This window comes from Chiloscyllium plagiosum, chromosome 25 (assembly GCF_004010195.1).
Source record: "Chiloscyllium plagiosum isolate BGI_BamShark_2017 chromosome 25, ASM401019v2, whole genome shotgun sequence".
NCBI classification, from domain to species: domain Eukaryota; kingdom Metazoa; phylum Chordata; class Chondrichthyes; order Orectolobiformes; family Hemiscylliidae; genus Chiloscyllium; species Chiloscyllium plagiosum.
This window is the reverse complement of record NC_057734.1, coordinates 4956051-4973186: the sequence shown is the minus strand read 5'-3', so window position 1 is coordinate 4973186 and position 17136 is coordinate 4956051. Positions and strand designations below refer to the sequence as shown.

At 37.6% G+C, this 17136-nt stretch overlaps 1 protein-coding gene across 15 annotated transcripts in view; it reads left to right on the top strand.

Moving 5' to 3' along the window:
- arvcfb (ARVCF delta catenin family member b) overlaps positions 1 to 15965 on the top strand; it is a 315865-nt gene extending 299900 nt beyond the window's left edge. For 14 of the 15 annotated variants that reach the window (XM_043715403.1, XM_043715405.1, XM_043715417.1 and 11 more), the window contains 6 exons: positions 325 to 436; positions 2067 to 2166; positions 4865 to 4912; positions 5885 to 5976; positions 7601 to 7713; positions 13976 to 15965. In XM_043715403.1, coding sequence (XP_043571338.1) covers positions 325 to 436; positions 2067 to 2166; positions 4865 to 4912; positions 5885 to 5976; positions 7601 to 7702 — 454 coding nt within the window. In that variant the 3' untranslated portion in view covers positions 7703 to 7713; positions 13976 to 15965. The remainder of the gene's footprint in view (positions 1 to 324; positions 437 to 2066; positions 2167 to 4864; positions 4913 to 5884; positions 5977 to 7600; positions 7714 to 13975) is intronic. The other variant, XM_043715409.1, reaches the window with a different exon arrangement.
- The last annotated feature ends 1171 nt before the right edge of the window (positions 15966 to 17136 follow it).

Sequence of the window (17136 nt, the reverse complement as noted above, 5' to 3'; positions counted from 1 at the left end):
TGATTAGACTTGCTTGTGGAAACAGCTGGAGTGCTCAGCCAAACAAAATTGAATCACTTTGCTTCTGAGTATTAAGGTTTTATGTAGAGTGACCCATTTAACTCAATTGTCAGCTGCTAAAGTGTAAAGTGCTTCTCAGATTTAAGGGATTTCATGAGACTTCGAGATGGGGATTAAATTAACAGTCAAGTTAGTAAGTGTGTACAGAAACGTTTCTGTAAAACAAAGGAACAAGTTCAACAGTTGTCTTTGCACTGAATCTATCTAAAAATACTTTGTGTGTGCTGGTTTTTAATTGTACTGATTTTGAATTTAACATTGTAGCCAGTCAGTAAGGGAGATGAAAGCTGCAGCTCATGTTTTGCAAACAGTTTGGAGTTACAAAGAGTTGAGAAATGCATTGCATAAAGACGGCTGGAACAAGTCCCATTTTCAGGTAAGAGTCCCATTTAGAACTCCAAAATTTGGGGGTTTAGCTGCACAACAATTCTATAAGGTCAATAGGTTTATGATGTATTGATAGTCGACATGTTGTAGCAAATACTGAGACCATCAGTTACACAATATACATATCCCTCACTGAAGTCTTCCAGACAGGATTACACAATGTTTTTTGAGTTTAGTTAGCTGCTTGTATACAGATTTAATCACCAGTTTGATTTGCCTGCATGGGGGTTTTACAAGCTCAGAATGACAATGTAGCTGACATTTGAGCTTTCCGAATTAAGTGGAGCAAACAGGAGACATTATATTTGACACTTTCATAGATATTGATTTATATAAATTATACAGTCCACTTTCTTGAAAGAAACTATTAAACTGGTTTAAATGAAGTTTCTTAGACTTAATATCAAAAATATCTGAAGAACATTGTGTTAGTTAGATATCTATGGAAGTGCAAGCCCTAACTCAGTTTTGCTATTGCCTTGAAGACTCACATTTCCTGAGGGACACCATTTTGTTTTAATTAATATACTTTTTAAGACATGTCCATGGTGTGTTTCTATTTCTTGCACATGACTGTTTGTCCCAATTCTAGATATCAAGTGCCTCACTTGGCTCATCTTATGTATGAAAGCATTATTCCAGGGCTTGAGCAAGTGCTTTCGATTTGTTCCTTGATTCAGTACAGCAGCTGAGACAATAACCATGCTCTCCATGCGGATGTAAAACAACCTCTGGCTTATTTCAAAGAATCCAAAGATTTACTATATTTTTCATGTTATTGTTGCTTTGGACTAATCATAGTACTTGAAGGCGCTGAGCAGCAGTTATTCTGGAAAGGTGTATGATTACTAGAGCCTGATGTATCATTACATTATCAATTGAAACGCATTGAATTTCCACATTCACCTGCTTGCTTTAACCAATGTCAGTCTAGAGTCCTATCAAAGGTAAATAACCAAAAATGAGAGAAATTAATCAGTGATTACGCAATCACCATTATATTACCCATGAGAGTATCGGTTATAATTGGAAGAATTGCATGATCACTCTTGAGCATCAGGAAAACTCAAAAAGTACAGGAGAATCTTTTAATTACAGATTTCCATAGAACTTCTGTTTGTTGTATGAAGTTGATGGTTTGTGCTCCACAAAATCCTGCAATGTCATATAAAAGTAATGTTATGACCATTTCAGAAGTCTGTGATGCTTAATAGATAAACTTATGTATGTCATTTAGCCATAAAGATGAGAAAAATCTTGAATTTTCAGATTGACTTCTGCCAAATTGGAAGTCCAGTTGTTGTAATTGGTTCTAGTACCTTGTATTTTAGTGAGGTTTAACCAGATGGTGATTCCTTTTGATGGTCACAAATCAATGTCCCCTGCTGAAAAGTGTTTGATTAAAGCAGAATTGAATGTGTCGACAGTGTCCTGCAGTCAATTCGGCTGTTATTCCACAATTCAGACTTGCACAGAAGATTGTGCTGGGTAAGGCATTCGAGTGTGCTTGGCATTTGTGAAATAGTCTCTTCAGGAAAATGTAGAGCAAAACATGTACAAAACTTGTCTATTTGTTGACTAAAACTTAATTTATTTAACTTTTTTTAAACAATATGTAGCCTAATGTGACTACACTTCCCAAGGGATCCAAGAGTGGTAGCAAAGCAATTGGCTATGATGACAGCACTCTCCCATTAATTGAAAGGAACCAGAAAGATGGTGAGTGTTGGATATGTTAAATTACATTCTCTTTTGGCTCCAGTTTGTCTGCTGATACTGTAACCAGCCTGCAGCATAAATTGTCTCCGATTTCGGAAATCATAACACATTTGATGATGGACATTATTTACAACGTTGGCCATTTTTATATAATATTTCCAGAATTTATTTTATTACAAATAGCATTACCTTTTTATGCTATATGGCAGTTATCTCTTTGCTGTTGCTCTGAAACAGTTTGATTTTTCATCTTCCTCCCCTTCCTGTTAAAGTACTTGAGCTTTGGCTCTTCTGTCCTCGAGGTTCAGAATATTTGGGATATCACAGTGTGTGTTTCAACTGTGTTACAAAGATGTGTGCCATGCTAAGAATTACATCTATGAGCACATCATAACATGGTATCCTTCCTATCGGAAAGATATTGTGAAACTTGAAAGTTTTCAGAAAACATTTACAAGGTGTTGCCAAGGTTGGAGGATTTGAGCTCTCGGGAGAGGTTGAACAGGCTGGGGTTGTTTTCCCTGGAGCGTCGGAAGCTGAGGGGTGACCTTATAGAGGTTTATAAAATCATGAGGGGTATGGATAGGGTAAATCGGCAAAGTTTTTTCCCTGGGGTGGGGAAGTCCACAACTAGAGGGCATAGGCTTAGGGTGAGGGGGAAAGATATATGAGATCTAAGGGGCAACTTTTTCACGCAGAGGGTAGTACATGTATGGAATGAGCTGCCAGAGGATGTTGTGGAGGCTGGTACAATTGCAATATTTAAAAGGCATCTGAATGGGTATATGAATAGAAAGGGTTTGGAGGGATATGGGCCAGGTGCTGGCAGGTGGGACTAGATTGGGTTGGCATATCTGGTAGGCATGAACAAGTTGGACCGAAGGGTCTGTTTCCATGCTGTACATCTCTATGACTTGATAATCCCTACAGAGCGGAAGCAGCCCTTTCAGTCCTTGAGTCCACACTGACCTTCTGCCACCCAGACCTGTCCCCCACCTTATCCTTGCAACCCTGCATCTCCCATGGTCAGTCCATCTAACCTGCATGTCTTTGGACTGTATGAGGAAACTGCCACACCCAGAGAAAATCTGTGCAGACAATGTGCATACTCCACACAGACAGTTGACAGAGGATGGAATTGAACCCTTGCTGTGAAGCAGCAGTGCCCCATGTCACCTGCCAGTCTTCAGATCAGGTCTTATGTACATTTGAGAAAGGAAGTACACATGCTACAGACAGAAGTGAGGAAGCAGTACTGCTGCTTGTGTTGTACACCCCATACCCATTCAGGTCAAATGGAGACCGCCTCATTCAGTTTGTTTTCCTAAACTGATTTAATTTGAATTACAATACGTGCACAGTCAGACCAAACAATATTAAGTTGAGATATTGTGCTTCAAAACAAATTTTGAGCTGTCTCCATCACCTCTACTGAGGGAGCTTCCAGGCATCTGATTCTTAAGTTTAGGTGAACGCTGCTTCATAATCCATAACTGGGCACTGACCAAAAGTGACCTGGATTACACTTCTGCCAGTTGTTGTTCCCTTTGGAATTTCTTGATTTGTCTAGCAAGGAGATTTGCAGCTGTGAGCCTGCGCCTAGTGACCTGTCATTCTGAGAAACTGAATTTTTATCTTAACTTTATCTGTATGTTGATTATTATTATTATTAAGCATCACTTTTCAGTTGCATATTGTCAGGTTTAATCTGTTACTTCAGGAGTTAAAGCAATATGTGAAATTAGCCTCCTTTGTAAAATAAATGTCGTCATCACAGTGGTAACTTGGATTTTTCATACAATGATCAGGAATGCAGTGGCCAACAGAGGGCTCTGATGAAGGAGCAAGGAATGGGACTAATTAGATAGCTCTTTGAAAGAGCAGACATTGACACAATGGGTCAAATCAGCCCCTTTGTACTGTAATGATTTCAGATGGCTTCAATTTTCGAGTAAGTTGGTCCATTTTATTGCTCATGCAGTGAACGTTCATTTTGTGTGCTCACCGCAATTTCATTTGGGTCATCTTGACTGCAATTTTGACATGCTTCTAAAATCACCAGCTGAACCAAATGAAACTGGAAAACGTTCAAGATAATGTAATGGTAGAAATAATTTCAGTGCAGAGTTCCTGCTCCATTCAATAACATTTTGGTGACCCATGAGAGGCATTGCAGCCAAAACAATGTACTGATGAAAAGCTATTTTCAGATAGCTTTGATAGTTTAGAATTTACCTAAGAAGTGGATCTTGCATCTAGGCAACATTCTCACTCTAGTGGGCAAATAGAGGTTTTAGCTATGAGACACAGGGAGCATTCTGGAAGAAGACCAACTGTTTACATTTCTGTATCGGTCATTAATTGCAAAGAGATTATCAAACTGCTTTACAGGGTGATGAACAAAAAAAGCAAGTAGACAGAGGGACCAGTGAGGGAGAAAACAGTGGGTGTGTTTGTTTTTAATGGAAAGAGATATTTCAAAAACTTTGCTTTCACTTGTTGCATATGCAGTTGTCTGACCGTTGGCAAATATTTGTGAGGGAGTAACAGTACTTGAACTGTTGGATTCTGTGGATTTCAAAAACTGCCCTGCAATCCTCAAAGGGTTTGATGTTAAATCCTGGAAGCTTACAATAGCTTGCAGTAAACAAGTTCAGCTTGTGCACACTGGCAACTTCATGATAAATTTTATTTTTAGGTAATAAATGGTCTGGCGAAATGATTCCCATGGAACAGTTTGGCCCAGGTAAATACTGCTTTGAATTCCTTTTGCTTGTGCTCATGAATTCTGCTTGCTATTATAGCCATTCTTCAGTGCTTTGAGAGGAGCAAATTATCGTGCAGTATTTTGTTCCATTTAAAACTCATCTTTTATTAAACTTGAGAAATTAATAGCTCGGCTTGTTTTCAAAAGGATAATATGGTAACTATTTCGGTTCAGTTTTGGACTTTGTTTGGATGCAGTCCTCTAATGAGGACTTTTTTGGGGATTTGATTTTTATTCCCCAGTTGTGTTGTAGTACAGGTACTAGAAATACCTACAAAATAATGTTTTAAACAATTCAACTGCAGCCCCTAGTTGTGGAAATCTGGTATTACACTAAGGCAAGAAAAAGGAAAAATTACTGACTGCTGGAAATCTGAAGCAAAAAAGAACAGAAAATGCTGGAAATATTCAGAATGTCAGGCAGTATTTGTCAAGAGAAACATGATTAACGTAGATTAATAACATTTCAAGTCCTCAAGCAGCATATGCTGTATTTAAACAGCAAAGTCAAGAATAACCAATATCCAGCTTTGGTTGCAAAATAATGATTTAGTGCCATTTCAAAATGATTTTGATGTGTGTTTTGCAAAGTGTTGAAATCTTCAGTTTTTACTGATATCTACATGACATTTTTATTTTACTTTCCTTGGATGTTTTAAATGAGGACTTTGGATCCACTGTACTAGATTTAGATTAACATGTCCAGAAATACTACTACTGTCTCCCCTCCCTCCTACTCCAAGACTTGGTTTGAATGGCTACACCTTATTTACATTTGCGTTAGGTTTGGTTGGTGCATGTTGGCTTTGACTACTTGTGAATTATTTTTCTGTTTATCTCATCCTTTCAGAGATTTAAATGTCCTTTTGTGATATTACTCTTCAAAATCATTCATGGAAATGAATTTTGAGATGTATGCCCTTGTCTTGAATTATGTATTTGTCATCACAGATACTTACTCTACCTTGGATCAGAGGGAGAAAGAGCGCAAGTGTAAGACTATGGATGTTTCTGCAGATGCTTTTGAACAGCAACCTTTGCGGGTAGGCTATGTTGTGGTCATTTATAGCTCTCTCTCAAGAATCCGAAAACTACCATTTAGATCAGGCAACTCTCATTTGATACCTGAATCCAGTTCTGGACAGAACTATTGAGACAAATAATCTTAGGTTGCTAGTGTCTTGGCACACTCATTTTATGATTGGTTTTTGTGTGTGATAGACCTGTTCCTAATTTGCATGTCAGTTGCTGCTGTAGGTAGCTATTTTGAAGTGATTAATGACTTTCAAGCTTATTACCCTAACTGATAATCTTTAATTAATCTGCTTTCTTACCTTCTTACGCAATTCTTGTCCTGGAATTGCTCTTGTCATGTTTGATTTGTCAGCTCTGCGCACGAATGTTAATGCTACTCTGAATTGAAAGGGTGCTTCATTGTGTTTGTGAATGTTGCATGAACTGTTCTGAATTTTTCCAGAAACATAAGGCCACAAAAATGTGTTTTTTAAAAAAAAGATTTTTTTCAAAATTGAATGTTATGAAATTTCCCTTGAGATATCTCTATGATCCAATGATTCTAAATGAGGTGCATAACGCTGGTTGATAAATATTAATTTTGCTGCCCTGGTCATGTCGTAGTGCATTGACATCTCAGGTGGAGAAGGTAGAATGATAGATTCCGCTTCAAGAGGCTGTAGGAAGTGAATAAACTGTGCTGATCGAGCTAAATAATAAGTGTAAGGAGATGAAAAGAGAAGGGTAATTTGCAAGTTTGTGATGAAAACAATGGGTACATAATACTTTCCAGTAATGTTGAGGAAAACAATTTTTGTTAGTGGTGAATAGTCCTATGCAATAATACTTAATGTGCAATTTTTCTAATTGTGGATTGTGTTTTTGGACATGACCTTCATTGATCCTTTTATCCAATGATTTGAATTATATTTCCATTATCAAATTATGCATGTAGCCAACTTAATTTCAACATGATGTAACCTTGTGAAACCACTTTTTAAAAAAATCTCCCTGGACTTAAAATTAGTGTTTCAAGTAGATTATTATTTTGAACTCTATAATATCTTGATCACTTCTTGGCTTTACAAAGAATAAGTGGAATAAATAAGTGAAAATGAAAGAGGGAGACAAAATCAGAATACCTTTTCAACAATATGCTGAGCTTTATTTAATTCAGTGCCAAGATGTTTTGTGAAGTAGAATAGATGTTTCCATTATTTTCTATTGAATAATTTTGTTTTCAAACTAAATCTTGAAAGATTTATGGCTTCATATGATTCTTGCTGTAATACAATGAATCAATATGAGTGAAGTTGCATTTCCTGTTCAACCAATTTCCTCATCAAACTGTAGAAACTTACAAGGTTTGCAAAATTACTCTAAATTCAATCACATGCTAGTCAGATTTTCAGTAGCCCTTGCTTTACATGTCCAGCAAAGCAAATGAACTTGGTTCAAAATATGTTTTCAGTGCACCCAAATTTAAATGCACACATTCCATATTGAGTTATTTTTAAAACTAAAGCTATTTTTGTGGTCTTGATCTTGAGCTGTCAAGTGTAGTTAATTGCTTTAACGTTAAACTAACTTGCCTTTATCTATACCTGTTTTATGCCAGCCGTCTTGCTATTAACCCTTTCCCTGTTGCTACAGAATGATTCAAATAAGAAAAACATTAACAGGATTAGTAGGGCCTCAGTGAATCTTGTGGATGCTAATGACACAAAACCTCAACCTGTTGACTCCTGGGTCTAAGCGCCTGCATGGTAGGTGTCTTTGAGTTCCAATCGCCTAATTAATCTACTGTACAACGGCCTCCAATCAGAAGTAAAATTGTTAACTGTGTAACCTTTGGTTTTGAAGTCTCATTGATTAGTACTTGCACAGCAGTTGCTTCCTGGAATTGAAAGGATGTACATACAAACTGTTAAATCTTTAAGCAGCCTGGTCATTTTATATAAGTTTTAAAATACTACATTTCTCATAAAATCATGATGGACTTTAGATACTTTGATTCTTTTGTAAGCTAGTTACATTTTTCCTCTTGAGTTAACCCAATATTTATTATCAATGTATATCTGGAGTCTGAATCTGCTGTGCGCTGTTTGTGTATGAAAACATCAACTTAAGCTGTCACCCTATGCTGTAGTGGTCTGTCCCTACTCCTGGACCAAGTGGCCCAGTTCAAGTCCCACCAGCTCCAGAGGTGTGTAATTACATCTCTGAACAGAATAATTGGAAAGATAAGTTAAATAGAAAAAAACTAAACTGTCACCCTGCCTAACATGTGCCTAAAGGTTTGGAGCTGAAAATGTGTTGCTGGAAAAGCGCAGCAGGTCAGGCAGCATCCAGGGAACAGGAGAATCGACGTTTCGGGCATTAGCCCTTCTTCAGGAATCGGGCTTATGCCCGAAACGTCGATTCTCCTGTTCCCTGGATGCTGCCTGACCTGCGCTTTTCCAGCAACACATTTTCAGCTCTGATCTCCAGCATCTACAGACCTCACTTTCTCCCGAAAGGTTTGGAGCAAGCTACGATCCTATGGCATGAATGATGAGCAGTGAAGCTGCTCCTTCACCAGATGTAGCCAAAGAAAATAGACTGAACATTTATGTGAGTGCTGTTTGTGGGACATTACTGTCAGAGAATGTTGCTGCATCAAGTTAGGTTGACATGGTCAGTCACTGTAGGGTTTCAGATCAATATGCTGTCATTGAAAGGCAGAACAGACTAGAGAGCCTGCATGATCTATTCGTTTTCCCTAAGAAATTGAACACTCTTTTTGTTACCATTAAAAATTGCACTTTGTATCTATTTTGATGTAAAATCACTGACCAAGGCTAACATTTCTTCACATTTCAAATTGCAACTTCAATCTGCCAACATTCATTTAGGCTGAAATATCTTATGAATAGCATAACTGCTAGAATTGTTGATGTTTCAATTAGTTTTGTGTTTTCAATAAACGAGCTGAAAACTTCTTCACATGCAGAGTATGAGAAATATGTGTTGACAAGTGAACAAATTACGACCTCATGATTCTTTGTGCAAAATCGCTACGTCATGTTTACGGCTTTATGGAGGTACACTTTCCTGTACAATTTATTCACACCATTATCACTGCACCAATAAATCTTTTGGCTGATTAAACAAATATGTACATATGGGATAGCTGGTTTGTAATGCAGTGATATTAACAGTGTGGGGTTCAATTCCCGCACCAGTTTAGGTTGCCAAGAAGGATTCTCCTTCTCAATCTCTCCCGTTGTCTGAAGCAATGTGATCCTTGGTTTAAACTACCACCAATTGTCTTTAATGAGCAAACAGCTGTATGTTCTAATAGGACTACAGTGACTTTACTTTTACTTTAATATGTATTCCTGACCATACTAGTGCACCAGCATGTTGTTCTGCAGCTATCTTTTCCATTGTTGCTGGGGCTCACGGACTGTCAGCAGTCTCCTTTAAATAACCACTGAAAATGGCCAAACCCCGTTTTCATGCTGCTGCTTGCTTCCGCCGATGCTTAAGATTTTGTCTGATGTGTTGTATGGAGTTAACAGCACATGTATTATTTGCCTGTCATTAGCCCTCTGTAAATAAACAGTAAATAATGTGTGCACTTTGTAACTGCTGGCTCAAATGGCTGATAACCTCCTTAATTGCACTTATTCATTAAGCAAGGTCTGATCATGAGAAATACAGACTATGCCCAAATTGTGCCCATTTTGCTGATTTTAATTGAATAAACTGTTGATACATTAGGCTCGATGAGGCAACTTAACATCAGTCTCAGTTATTGCTTCTAACATGTGGCCATCAAATGAAGGATAGGATTAGGAAGGGCAGTGAAGATTTTGGTATCTAAATTTGTCCCAAAAAGAAATGACGATGGACTGCAAGCATCTGTGTATGGTTGTGTATTTGTATTGCTCTGTTCTGTTGTTCGTCTGTCCCTGTTTCCATTGTACCAAATTCACAACGATGGCTTCAGGCTTCATGCTTCCTGCACCTTTAATTGTGTTAGTGGCCAAGCACACAGCTGGGTCACATTCCTCTGACATGAGAGTTTGCAAATGTGAAGCATAATCTCTAATTCATTGGAATTACTAATTATCCTACTTAGTTTACAAATTGAAATTTGTTTTTACTTGTTAAAATTGTTAAATTGCACTACCTTCTGCAATTGTTTCCAATGTTAAAAATAGCTTGAAAATTAGAATGTTTTACTGAGGAATAGTGATTAATTGACAGCTCTGATTTAAGTGATTTATCTTTGGGTTGTGGCTGTCACATAGGCAAATATGTCAGCCAATCTCTTCATGAAATCCCTCATGATCCATGACCAGTTAAACTGTTTTATGTCCACCACCATAAGGAGACAAAACATTGGCTCATTCAAAAAATTGCACTTCTGACAGTGCAGTACTCCTTTAAACTGCATTGCAATGAAATTGCATGATTATATGCTGAAATTCAGCAGTAGGGCTTGAATCCATGTCCTACTGATCCTGCAGCGAGCATGCTCCCACTCACGTAGCAATTGAATGCAAAATTGTCAGTGCCTTCTAAACAAAAGATAAATACTTCGATCTTTCACCTAACCTGGTGTATGATATCATTTTCTCAGAATGCATTATTCCTAGCCTCAACTTTTACAAAAAAAAATGGTGTTGCTGGAAAAACTCATCAAGTCTGGCAGCATCTATGAAGCCAAAGCAGAGTTAATGTTTCGGATCAAGTGAACCTCCTCCATAACTGATTTTAGCCAGGAAAGGGTTGGTATATGTGCTGAAGTTGGGCAGAGGGAAGAGGAGGAATAAACAAGAGATAGATGTGAGCCCAGAAAGAGAGAGCAATTGGGCTGACAAAGGAATGGGTAAAGGGCAGCCTGGGAGAATCAACAGCTGATGATTGGGATCATTAGTAACTGACAATGGGTTGGTTGTGGTAGCAGCCACTTTGATGACACAGCCTGGTGCGTGGGCTATGGGATAAGGACATGGGTGAAGGTGTTCAGGCCCTAAAATTATTGATCTCAATAATGACAGACCTTCATGGCTGTTACTACAACCAAACCACTAATTATTAGCAACTGTTGATTCCTCTCAGGCTGATCTTTACCCATTCCTTTCTTTTTCTCTCTCTGGGCTCCATTTACTCCTGTGGTTTACTCCCCCACCCTATCTTCAGCATATATGCCTACACCTTCTTAGCTACATTCATTTCTGAAGAAGGGTCACCAGACCCAAAACGTTAACTCAAAATTTATAGTCTCCTGCATCCTGTCAAGTTGTTCACATATGTCCCATTGAACCTTTATTTTGTAAAGTACATTGTTAATTTAAAATTGCACGCATCTTCTTAATTTCCTAGCTAGTTTCATGTGTTACTTTAATATTGTTATGTAATTGCATTGCCTACTGAAATGATTCTTATCGTGCAGCTATTTTGACACTTGCTGTATTTCTGGATTGTTAATGTCACCATGATTATCCAAATAAGTTGAATCGGAAATGCAGTAATATATAAGTTGGGGTCAATATTTAAGAGACTAAAATGCTTTGATTTTTAACACCAACTGAAGGAAGTCATTTCAATGAGATCATCCCTTCAACATGGGAATGGTTGAATGAATTGATAAGCTAGGGTAAGGACTGCTTCCAGCATGTTTGTAAAACAAAATAGTCTGCCCTTTCTCCATATCTTAAATGGAAAAAGATGAGAGTGAAAACTGCAGCAGGTAAATGTGATTTTTTTTTATGACTGTGCACAAAAAGGGTGAATGAAATGAATTAGCCACAGGAACAAGTCTAAATAAAAACTGAGCTGAAAATGTGTTGCTGGAAAAGCGCAGCAGGTCAGGCAGCAGCCAAGGAGCAGGAGAATCGACGTTTCGGGCATGAGCCCTTCTTCAGGAATGGGATTCCTGAAGAAGGCTCATGCCCAAAACATCGATTCTCCTGCTCCTTGGATGCTGCCTGACCTGCTGTGCTTTTCCAGCAACACATTTTCAGCTCTGATCTCCAGCATCTGCAGTCCTCACTTTCTCCTAAATAAAAACTGAGTATAGTTACAGTCTCTTATTCAAATTTACGTGCAATTTTTATAAAAACTGACTACAAGGGCAGTATGATTTCACGATGTTCTTGAAATCCAGTTGCCTGACAGTGTGAACATGCCTCTGGCCCAAAGAGGTTGTGAAACCAATTAGTAAACATTTCCCTGGTTACCCAGCCTGTCTTATTGGCATAATATTGAGGGGTCACAATGGTGTTTGGGTAAATTATCTTAAGGGAAAGAGCATGAAGGTTCTACTTGAAGAGGAACTGCTAGCTGAAACAGGCCAAAACCAACTGATATGGTTCGGGTTACAGATTCTCCAGGCAAGTTGACGTAAGGATGCGTTCAGGGGAAAAAAACTATGGTTTTTAGGTCGCTTCTCTCTGGAGAGAAGGAGGAAGAGAGGAGACCTGATCGAGGTATGCAAGATAATGTGAGGAATAGATAGAGTCAATAGCCAGAGACCTTTCCCCAGGTCAGGATTGACTGGTACAAGGGGTCATAGTTTTCAGATATTGGGAGACGTCAGAGGTAGGTTTTTTATTCAGAGAGTTGTGAATGCATGGAATGCATTGCCATCTGTGGTGGTGGAAGCAGAGTCATTAAGGACATTTAAGTGACTGCTGGACACGTACATGGATAGCAGTGAGTTGAGGGGTGCATAGGTTAAGTTGTTATATTTTCCATTAGGATTGAGCCTCGGCACAACATCGTGGGCCAAAGGGCCTGTTCCATGCTGTATGTTCTGTGTTCTTCAGAGCATACCCAAAGGCCTTCAATATAAGGTAGTCATCAAGAAATCCAATATGGAATTTTGGAGAAATGTCTTTATCTGAGAATGTGGAACATTCTACCACAGGGACTAGTTGAAGTGAATAATATAGATGCATTTAGCGAGAAAAGTATCTGAGCAAAAAGGGTATAGAGGGTTACAACAAAAGCATTAGAGAAGAGCAGATGGCCTTCAATATAAGGTAGTCGTCAAGAAATCCAATATTGATTTTTGGAGAAATGTCTTTATCTGAGAATGTGGAACATTTCTACCACAGGGACTAGTTGAAGTGAATAATATAGATGCATTTAGCGAGAAAAGTATCTGAGCAAAAAGGGTATAGAGGGTTACAACAAAAGCATTAGAGAAGAGCAGATGGAAGAAGGTTTGAGTGAGGCATGGACTGGTTGGGTTGAATGGTCTGTCTGTGCCATATATATACAATATATCTGTGGTTTGATTATGAATTATCAATTTTAAGAAGCTACCAGCAGTTAAGAATAATTCAAACTGGTGTACAATCAACTAGTTTAATAGTTCCCTCCCTTATAGAACCGGCTCATAGTCTGATAGATTATCACATTAAGAGAGCCACATATAGCTAAACTCAAATCTCAGGCTGACTGCATTTTGTCACTGACAGGATAAACCTCCTTCCTCTCATACTAGGAAGAATAATTGTTATAAGACTTGACTAATCTCTCTTCTGATCAGCCAACACTTTGGTGTTGTACAGTCATCATACTATTCTCCCAAATTCATGTAGCAAATGCAGTGGGTATACACAGGAAAAGGTGCATTTAAAAATACTTCATTGCACTGACAAAACTTAACAATTTTGTCATTAAATTTGTGTATGTAGTAGAATGTAAGCAAGTTGGAATGATTTGATGTTTACAGGATCATTCAGCTTCGAGTTTCAGCAGTATTGGGCTTCATACGTCTTGGAAATCTAAAGGTATTTTTAATGCAGTTTTTAATGTAATTACCTCCATAAGATTGGAAAATCCTCCCAACAAAACAAGGCAAATCCTTCTGGAAAAAACATTTTTCATGAAGCTATGACTCCACACAATAGGTGGTGATGTCAATCCAGGAAAGAATGATCAGTGACAACTTTAGCAAATGTAATTTTTTTTTTTAGAAAAAACAATAGTTACCACATCCTATAACTTGGTATCCTTTTATTCCAGGCATGAAATGCAGAAGTTACTGAACATGACAGAGGATCTCATTATCACTACTGCCATTAGATTCGGAGGACCTCATTTGTGGAAGCTGTCAACTAAATTTAACATGGAGAAAGAAGTCCCATCAGTCAAACCATTACATAACCACAACTTTCAGGGAGATGGGTGGGGAAGTGAGGGGATTAAAAAGTCACAAGTTAATCTCTCCAAATGTAGCAGCCCTTCAGCCTAATATTTAGTTTTTGTCTGGTTGATTAGATTTCTTTTGAAATCTTTGCAATGACTGGTATGAAGGTTGATAAGAGAATGTTGTATGTTGAAGGGAAAGGAAGCCAAGAAGGTCTTTTTTTTAAAAAAAAAATTACTTTAAGAACTGGTTCCAAAGTATTTCAGTTTTTCACCATAATGAAAAGCATGGACCACAACTTTGCTAGCACTTCTCTTTCTGAGCTGTGAAAACCAAGTCTAAATCTGATTTCATTTTATTATGGATTTTGTGTTTTGAGTGAATAGATGAGATAAATATAAAGATGCTGCTGGATTAAAGGATATGGACAAAGAAGGTTGAAACAGGGCTTGATAGAAGAAGACTTTGAAGTTGATCAGTGAAATAAGCTCAACTTGCTGGGTTTATTGAATTGGTGTAATTATGTAGTTTTAACTGAGGTGTTACACGTTCCATGAAGAAAATACAAAATATTTCAGTAGATTTTGGCAGAATAGTTCCAAGTTATTTAAATGCAGATGAAAATTTTACTGATCAGATGATACTTAACTCCTTTTTGCCATTTTGTATATTTAACCTGTTCCATTTTGGATTTTATTGATTGTGGAATGCTGACTTAACATTATTGGGATGCTTTGCAGCTTATGGCACACTTCAGTTTTTGTACATTCAAAGCCAGCATGAAAAAGGTGACATTGGTCTTTATAAGGAAGAAGCAAAAACAGGCGTGTCCTCTCCTTCCACTTCCACTCTGCCTGCCCCACCCACCAAAACCACCCCAAGTCAAATAATTCAAGGTGCTGATCCAGTGCGACAAGTTTGTCTTTGTATTTTGAACTGTTGTACGTCTTTTTACACGAAAAAAAATTTTGTTGTGTGAAGTTCCAGTTGACTTTTACTTATTGCAATTGAGTTACAGACTGAATTTTCAACCTGATGCCTGGAATACGCATTTTAAAACACTGATGTTTTTCTTCAAGTGCTTCCAAGTTAGTGGAAGAGTTGAATTTATTTTGCTTAAATAATATCTGGCATGTACAGTATATATCCATCATGTCTAACAATCTTGGTTAGTTCAACTTTTACAATGTCTTTTTGTAGCAGAGTTGTATCTTATTACTTTTCCTTTGGTTTGGGTTGGGGGTGGGTTGGATTGATTCTGAAGCAATGCTTTTCTTCAAATACTAAAGTACCTGAAAGATGAACTAGAATACTTCAGTTGCCAAAACAGTGTCATTGGATGGTATGAACACAAAATTTGCTGTTAATTCTTGTTTGTTGCCAAAGGGTTGGAAAATAGAGATACCCAAGTACAGCAGCTGTTCGTGACCTTTAATTATTTTTCTTCGGTGTAGTATGTGCTGCAGATGACTGCTTTGAAGAAACAACAAGCAAGATCTACCATTCTGGTTGTAGATATTACTGTTCAGATATCTCAAATCTTCTGATTATTAGTGGCAATTGTGTTTGTACTATCATGTGCCTTAAACTTTTCATGGTAGGAAAAGATAATGTGTTTTTATATATAATATATATATTACTCTTAGCCTAACTGTAGTTTATACCGGTGGGTTTTGCATTGCATTGCATTACACTGTATTATAAATTACACTTAACAATGACTTATGCTTTCATAGAACTATGCTACAGTGACCGAATGTATTATGTTCAATTTCACTAATATCCTGCAGCAGGTAGAAAGCTTGTTAAACCAGGTTTGTAGAATTATCAACTTGGTGTGTTTTCAATAAACAATGCCTGAATATGCTTTTGTCTGTTTCTTCAAACTATTCCTCAGATGTGTGCATCCCATTTCTACAAATAACTATCCATTGAGACAGCTGAACTCTTTGACCAGCAATTACTCTGTTTTGCTGTAAAGCCAGACTTTGAACCTGATGGTGTGTATGTGATGGGGAGGGTCCTGTTATCTAATGCCTACTGACTTCTGTTATACTGAGAAATTTTGGCCAATATTTCTAATTTATTAGCTCTGTGTCTCTTGAACTGTGGAGAACATTTGTTGACCCTTCCTGATTATTTCAGTTCAGTAGCAAGAGTCTCTATTGCATTCAGTTCCTTGAATAGACCTAGCATCTGTGATTTTATTCTTTTGTACTCTGTTATTGTGCATCTACAGAGACTTTCTATTTAAGTAGTTTGTTGACTCTATTCTATGGAACCTGATCTTTAGCTAAAAGTCTGAGTACATATTCCCCAGAAAGTCTTAAAAGGTTACATTTCCAGGCTGCAAAACGTTTATAACAAATTTTAAATGAATGCACAAAGGATCTCCCCTCATAATATTAATCAACTAATGGACTTCACATAGGAACAAGAATTTACTTGAAATGAGATTAGATTATTGGGGGAAAAAAATCCACTCTAAATTACCTTGAAGTTGTATACAATTTTCCCAGTTGTCCAACCTCTAACCCTGAGCAAGACTGCTGTAATGTCAAAACAAAATCAACGGGGGGGGTGGCACAAGACTGATTGATTAACCTCTTTTCCAGGTTCTACCATTGGACCTTAGAAAAAGAACTGACGTTGAAGTGTGCAGTGAATACAAACTATCTTTTCTTGACGAATACTAACTAGACATTTTAATGGTATATATTCAACATTTTCCAGTAAAATGGCACAGAAGAGAAGAGGTTAAAGGTTTTGGAAACAATTGATTCATTCAAATTTGATTGAGTAGAAAGCTTACCTCGCAATTGAATTGTGCCATCTTTCATCTCCCTGCCTTACTTTGCTTGTCTACACATTGTCATGTTGAAGGTGTCTCTTTTGGGATTGTGTTTACTTGAGTACCTCAGTAGTCTGATTTTATTACATGACAAGTCATTCCAGGTAAGAACATGGCTTGGTATGTTATATTTTGATTTGTTTCGGCTTTAACAAATTGGTCTCTTGCTGAATCGTAAGCGTGTGA